This window comes from Bombus bifarius, unplaced genomic scaffold (assembly GCF_011952205.1).
Source record: "Bombus bifarius isolate JDL3187 unplaced genomic scaffold, Bbif_JDL3187 scf7180000009106_frag, whole genome shotgun sequence".
NCBI classification, from domain to species: Eukaryota; Metazoa; Arthropoda; class Insecta; order Hymenoptera; family Apidae; genus Bombus; species Bombus bifarius.
This window is the reverse complement of record NW_022884900.1, coordinates 24536-32801: the sequence shown is the minus strand read 5'-3', so window position 1 is coordinate 32801 and position 8266 is coordinate 24536. Positions and strand designations below refer to the sequence as shown.

The 8266-nt window shown below is 31.2% G+C and overlaps 1 protein-coding gene across 1 annotated transcript; it reads right to left on the bottom strand.

Moving 5' to 3' along the window:
- Positions 1-4196: 4196 nt before the first annotated feature.
- On the bottom strand, positions 4197-5498 carry LOC117213461 (omega-amidase NIT2-like; the record flags this gene model as incomplete). The annotated part of the gene is made up of 3 exons (XM_033458806.1): positions 5078-5498; positions 4844-4990; positions 4197-4282 (listed from the first exon to the last, which is right to left on the bottom strand). Coding segments are annotated over exons 1-3 (318 nt in total), but the record flags the coding sequence as incomplete, so codon positions are not given.
- Positions 5499-8266: the final 2768 nt, after the last annotated feature.

The window sequence follows — 8266 nt, the reverse complement described above, 5'->3', positions numbered from 1 at the left end:
CCATTTCTTCATTTCCTACAGTAACGTCTGTTTTCTCCAAGCTTTTGTTCAAATTATTAGAAACTAAACTACCCTGATAACTCCGACTAGTCGCTGCTTTAATAGTCTCCTTTAACAGTTTTCTTAACTTGATTTCGTTCTGCTTCTGCATAGCGTCTAGTATGGCCCGAATACTTGGATCCACACCAGTAGCCATAGCCAAGCCGGTGAAAATTATCCTTTGTTCCGTGGTATATATAGGGTAAAACGAATGGTAGACCGCAGCATAGTGGTTTCCAACGATCCACACTTGTTCTAATTCCTCACTCAACGTCTTTCGTGTCCATTGACGTAGAAAAAAGTAAGTTATTGTAATATCGGAATATATTAAAGGTGTAATTTTGTCCGATTAATATTGGTTAAATGCGTTAAAGTGAAATGTTATTTACCTATTCAAGATAGCAAAGTAAACATACCATATAGAGGATTTACTACTGTTAACACTCGGTATTCTCGTATTCGAAGTATTTAACCAAATAATTTGGGAATCCAGCGGACGAGCTTGTATTTAATATGATTATATTTAATATAACAACTTTACTCAATATACGCGTAGGATTTTAAATGTCATGAGGGTTGCAGCGGACTCAATTTTAATGTACCTCGTTATCTTAGCTTCTTATAATATCCTAATAAAATGTTATTTATCGATTACAATTGTCCTGTCGTATTTTATAGTGTTTGCTTTATAAATGTGAACTTTATTCAAAAAGAGTTCATCGATGATTATCCATTACAGGTTGTTAATAAACCTGAATTATGCACAAAGGAATTGCCGTTAATAACTTAAGATTCTCTGCCCGTCGTACAGGGTACATATAGTAATTATTCTCGACGATCGTAACGTTTAAGTCCAATTCGAGCTTATAGTCCCATGCGAGTTAAACAACGACAATAGTTTGAATTTCTATTTGTTCGTTTGTCGTCTGTTTATACCCGGAACACCTGCTGTAAACCAATACAAAATTTATTAGATCTGGGGCGGATCGGTATCAACAGGACGCCGACAGGTCGAGGCATCAACGCGGCGCAACACCTCCCGGGCGATCCGCGGGTACCAACCGCCAACACTAGAGGGCTACGACGACAACGAGTCTGTCTGTCTAACTCGCTAGCGGTCGAATATGCGAGCGATTGATATAAATACCGCACCTAGCGAGACTCCCTCTACGTCTAAGGCAGGGACTACCGGGAATAGCCTTACTGACGAGTCCACCGGTAGTCCCGGGACGAAACGCACTCTCACTCTCTTTTCATCCGCCTCAGATCTATAAATAACACATATAAAACTTTATTAATTTATAATTAATATAAAATAGGAGAGCACGAAACTTCCTATTTTATGGATATGTTAAATCTTTGTAAAAAATACCATATCATTAGTATCATTTTAATCGTTCTAAAGGATTTAGCCGCATAAAGCTGTGACCCTTGGAAGAATCGATGTTCACGCGTGACAAATTGAAATTGTGCGAAGGTTCCGGTACGAACATCACAAGCCGAACACCGATACCAGGGGCACAGGCACATGTTCTGGGTTCATTATATATTTATAAAGGGCTGACGATTCAGTGGATGGTCCGGGTAAATTTAAATTGTAAATGAACGCATTGCTGGTTTCAAGTAAAAGCCTGGATAAGAGCGGATATGGTATGAGAGTCTGTCGTGGAAAGGGGAACAGGCCGCTTTTATTTGTAAAGTTTGAATCTCCTCGATATTGAAGATGTTGAAGCTGCAAGTATGTATTTCATTTTAATCAATTCGAGACCGAGATTTAATTGTAAGACGATACCTAGGTGTCGGTACGATCTGAATGTTTAGTTGGAATGATTCTGTGTTTTACTCTCTCCAGGGTATCCTTTTCATACTTTGATTTTAAATCGATGACAATCTTAAATAGTATGCCTCATATTTTTAAAATATAAAATTATATACTATGTTATTCTATAATGTATTATGTACAGTTATATATATATTAGTTATATTATTTATTATATATATATATTATATTATTATATATATGTATAATAATTCTATATTGAAAAAAATATGAAATTAACATGATATATACATTACTACATAAGTTATATATAAAATATGTATATTATACCCTTGCCTACTGACTGATATGAATTTCTTTCGGTCTCGAATGCGTTGAAAGAGAGCGCAAAGAAGTCGAAATTACTTATTGTAATTAGTAAAACGACCTCTTTAAGTCTTTCATCGAGACAGACAATCTACAGGTATTAATCGACCAATTTCTCCAAGCTGATAACTTCGAATTGATGTTTATATATAAGAAGTGTTATGTGTTAATCTGTCTAAATGTTTAAAATGTGTTATAAATTAAATGTTGTTAAACGATACGTAATTGCCTTTTGATCGTAAATTTTACTATCAAGGGGTCTTTTATGTATGCGTAATCATTGTGAATTATAACAATTTATGTGATCGATATTAAAGGTGTTTAAAAGCATATTATTATTATATATTATTATTCTATATTATTATTCTCCTATATTATTATCCTATATTATTATAGCATTCCTATATTATTATAATATCCAATTACATGTTGATACACAAGATATACAGATTATTATTTATAACGTTTTAGTTTTCTTAATTGAGTCATTCATTTAGTACAAATGATAAGAAATTAGTAATAATTCACAAAAAAAGGATATTATAGTAGAAATATTATAAAAAAACATTTTCTGTTTTAGTGTAGAGTTACTCCTTCTTACAGACAGTGTCGTACAAATCTGTACGTCTCTGAGAAAATGTAGGCATCTGAGCCCTTACTTCCTCAACAACTTTTAGATCTGATAGAAAAAAGAAACATACGAAGTAATAAGTAATGCTTACTAATAAATTCAACAAATACAGAGGAAGATGGCTAAATCGATAAATTAACGAGACTAAAAATTAATTACATCATGGATCTCTCGCTTTTAATTTTAAGCTGTAAATTACCGATATCGGTGACTGCCATATTCTCTTGAGTTTCCAAATCGTAAAGAATCTTTCCCCAGGGATTGGTCAACTGTGTATGACCCCATGCGACGTAACTTGCTTAAGGAACACGAGCCGGTGATATGCAAGCAACGTATAATTGATTATCATTCGCTCTGGAACGCTGAAGTAATGACCAGTGCAGTGGTCCAGTGGTCATATTGAATGCCGCTGGATATATCAGCATTTGGCAACCTAACCCAGAGAAGCAGGAAATATGAAGCCACCGAATACCAATTAACTTCGTAGTTGCACGGTTCACAGTCCATCATTTCTGAATATGCGAGGGCAGTCCTCTTATTGTGCTTTTAATTCTTTTATTTGTTTCATTTTCAGCAAATATACTGGTTTTTTAAATTAAGCTTCTTTTTATACAGAGTTACAGATTATATTAATTTTATATAGAATATATTTAAGAAAGATATTTAATTTTTTGCTAGTTAAGTATTGATCGATTAAATTACTGTACCTTTGTTCCGATAAATGCGTGCCATTTCCTCGAATCTAATATCATAGCAAATGCCAATACCTATTTTGCAGCCCTTCACATCGAACGTCGTTAGGGAGTTACCAGGACCGAGTGAATCACTCTCTCGAAAAGTAATCTTATTAGGAATGTCGATGTCGAATAGATGTACCTAATAACATAAAAATGTAGTCGCTAATTCTATTGCTGCAACTTTTGTAATTTAATATCAAAGTTACCAACTCCTAAACTTTAATTATTTTTTATTTAATAACTGACAGCGTTTTTATCACTTTCTTTTATTTAAAAATCTTATCATTTAATAATGTTTAAAAAGGAGAAAAAATAAGTATTTTCGTATGTGAAAAATTTATATTACACATTACAACAAAAATGAGCGTTTCCCGTATCATAACGTATTTTATAAACCGTAAATTATAGAATTGGTTATAGTATACGTATGTACATATGTATATTCCTAAATTGTGTATATTCCTAAATGTATATTCCTAGATAGAGTCACTTTCTTCACCCCAATATTTTCAAATTCAAAGCCATAAAGGAATATATTACTTACCTTTCGGTGTTTTGCTATCAAAGTTCCATCGGGACCCCAAATAGTACAGGTATTGTACAATTTATCGCCCTCTATTTCAGGCATCGTACCACCAACTACATAGATGTTGTTTTCTTTAGCTGCATTCGATAAAGCAACGCTCGTTTCACCATCAGGAATACTCTCGGCGTATTTTGGAAAGTACTCTGCATTGCAATATTTCAATTAATGAAAAATAACTGTCTTTTGTTCCAACCATAAATTAAATTGAAATTTTTGTCAGTTTTTTATTTTCTAAATTATCAAAATAACTAAGTTTTATATTTCGACTTAATTAAATATGCAATTACTTAGCTAATAGTATATATAATAAATTGTTTCTACAGGTTCAAAATGAAAAATGAATATTTAGAAATATTTAATTACGACAATGCTATTTGTGTTAGCATCAGTGGCTTGTTACTCAACGACTTTGCTAGTACTTTTTGAAACATAAAGTTAGTTTTCAATTAACACTTATACTAGAGGCGGAATTATAAATGCAAAATAATTGATAATACTAATTTATAAGCACCTAATTATTAGTATCTTAAAAAATATATTTATACAAAAATCACGATAATCATGAAAATGGGGAAATCCTATATTCTCGACTCAATTCACAATCTTTATGGAAGTATAAACGGTAAGGTAATTTATTTACTTTTACTTTTTCTATATAGTTGTTACACACATGGTAAATTATTGAAAAAAAAACAAATTATTACGTATTCCATATGGTGAATTAAAGCATTCAGGAAGAGCTATAATATCAGCATTGTGCTCTTTTGCGCTAGAAATGTAGGAAACTGCCCGCTCTACATTTTTGCGTTTTACTTCATTTACTTCAAGTTGTACCAACGCCAAGCGAAATGCTAAAATGTTGGAAAAGTTAAATACATTCGGTTATATATTTCCCATACTTTTTATCTATAAATACTTTTTACATAGTGAATACTTACTCGACATCGTCCGCACTACTTGTTTAGCGATGTTTGTAAGTATCATAATGTTGAGGTTATGTATGGTACTACTCAATATCAACATTACGTAAGCAATACGCAGGGATTTTTAATAATTCTTGGTAAAGTTTAGGACATTAATTTTGATGTAATTGTAAACATTATTTGTTCACAATTTGTTCATTTACTTTGCAACAAAAAGAACGCATCTGCAAGCGTGTTAATCGGATAACGACGAACTTCATTTCGCAAACACCGACACGTGAAACATTTTGAAGTTACGTCGACGCGAGAGTAATTGGTTCCCTTAAATTACTCAATTTCCATTTCTTTCGCCATGTATATTCGAGTATTGCATTTGAATTGCAGAGCAGTCGAAAGTAGAGGAGCACCTCGCCGATATATCGACAGGAACATGAATTTTTTTTCATAGGGCGAATATTTTTTCCATTGAATTATTAAACCGAGTCAAATTTTCAAACTCAACCACTTAATTTAATCGTTTTACATAAAACATTTCAATCTTTTTTCTTCTAAATACTTTACCTATATTTCATCTGGCTGAATATTCCATATTTTTAAAGCTTGTTGATAATTACAAATACGTAATTATCATTCTGAAGCTAGAAATTTGAAATAAAATTGCTCTGCGTGAAAGGAAATAATTCAACGTTTTATATATTTGCTGTTAAAATGATATAATAAGTTTCAGTAAAATAGCTTCACTAAAATTTGTGGTTTTTTCCTTTTCTATTTTTTTTTTTTTTTTTTGGTTTTATGTGTTCAAGGGCGAACGTTCCCTCTCATTTCTTGTATTTTTATGAGGAATTTAGCCTTTTTACACCACGAGAGTCTCAACGTTTTCATTTTCACGCCTACGCTACGCTCGTTAAACACGTTCTAATGAGACCATGTGCTAACATTGCGAGTTTTATTATTTTCGCACAATAATTTATCATTTTAGATTTCAAATATTACATTCATACATTTTTCGTTGTAAATTTCTTTCTCTATTTAAACAATTTACCATTGTTGCTACAATAAATCAATTAATTAAATTAATTGATCAGTTTAAACTTAAAATATCATTTCATAAGTTTTCGTCACTTGAATCTAAAAACAACAGAAAACGGTATACCCGCATCATACATAGAAAGGAGATTAAAAAGCTAGAGTGATCATATTCAACGATCACAAAACGATAATAGGACATTGTGTTTCTTCTGAAGGGCATGAAATTGTCAGGAGATTATGCCATAAATGAAATTGGAAGCTGGCTGGTCAAAGGGATTAAACTCGGTTAAACTCAATTGTGCTATATTGCACAAAGACTTGAGAACTGCTACCAAATATCTACTAGCTTAAAGGTGTGCTGATTACACCTTACAAATTGTAATTATATTTCAAATACAATCTCCTAAGTAATAAGTAAATTAAATTAATACTTTACCTAGAATCTGTGATACATTAATATAACAAAAATACATTTCTTAAATTATTCATTAATTTGCAATGTAATTAGAATATTATCTTTATTTTCTGGTGTCTTTATTATTCTTAAAAGATACGCTGCTTGTTTGCAAATTTAACACTACGTATGCTATTAATAAATCATTTTATATTTAATTTTGCAACCTTCAATCATTGTTAAAATTGATTGATAATACTGTTGGTTAATAGAAATTTGAAAATGCTCTCGTTTCCACTCGATTAAAAGGTAATTGCACAAACTGTCACAGTGTTGACTACAAATCACGTGTGTCGTTCTATTAAATTTATACACAATAGTATTTATTCTCGTTTTAATTTAAAATGAAATATGTTATTGTATGAATAGCAGAATGTTCAAATAATTGAAACAACTTTTTGTCCTCTAATTAATGATTCTCATTTAAAAAAATTTAAGAATTTTAATCAAGAAGATTTTGAAGTCTCGATCTAAAATGACCAAGGATTACAATATTACACACAATAATACCTTCACATAAAGGAACACAGCTCAGATGAGACTTTTTATAGTTAAACTTTTAACGTACTCATAGAAACGAAATTTTTTTTTTTAAATAGAACTGTTACATTTTACGACACGTATAACATCGAACATTTACCAACATAGCGATGCCAGCGTACATATATATATACTGGTGCACTGGTCATCTTTTTTCCACACGTTTTTAGCTTTTTAGCTGTTTGTGTATGGGCGCCTAATCAGCCAATCAGAAATAGCCGGTATTCTATGAATCCTTCTCTTCAATGCTCGAAGAGCTGGATATTTATCCAAAGCTGATGCCCCAAACATATACTCGAAATTTTCAAGGGCCGCTGCAAACACGAAGTCCGCCCATGTCGTCTGAAAAAAGGTTTGTATACATTTATTTTGTACCTCCTCTATTAAACAATTTTTTTAATTTACCTTGAAAAATGTGAAAAATCTAACTCTTAACTAAAGATCACTAGCTTTTTAGGAAGAATTTGGATTTTTATTTTATTGTCAGAATTTAATGGATAATTTTAGAAACTTCAACCTTTGGAGGTATTTGTTAATTAAAAATTACAAAACTGGTATTATGTAAAAAAGAGTAATGTGTATCCTGAATCAATGTCGAATGGAAATTAGACAGTTCTATAAAAATAATCCTTCTCACGATTCCACAACTTCATAGCTTAATTAAGTACAATTCTTCGGCGATATAATTACAAATACATTTACAGGAATTGTGTAATATGATAAATATCTCGTTAAAGAAATTGAAATCGTAAACTGTAGATTCTAGTATTCTTTCATTTTCATGTTTCCTATGAGCCCTTCAATCGCTAAATATTTTGCAATGAAACACGTATTATTAAACAACATAATCATACTAAATTAATTTAATGTGACTATTTATTATTGTTATATAATAACACAGTGATGAAAGAAATAAACTGGTCAAGTAATCTAAGGAACGATAATACGTATCTATGTTAGTGACAGTGAGAAAAATTCAGATATCTGTACTTAAGTGATTACACTTATAAGTATCATTATATATTATATAAATATGATATTTCGAATGGTATCATTTATCACTCATTAAACAAGAGTGTCATATCCAGAGAAATGATTTTACATATCTTAATCTTTGCTTTGATTACGATAGTAATAATTTCTATCAAACTTGATGAGGAAGATACATGAATAATTATCTA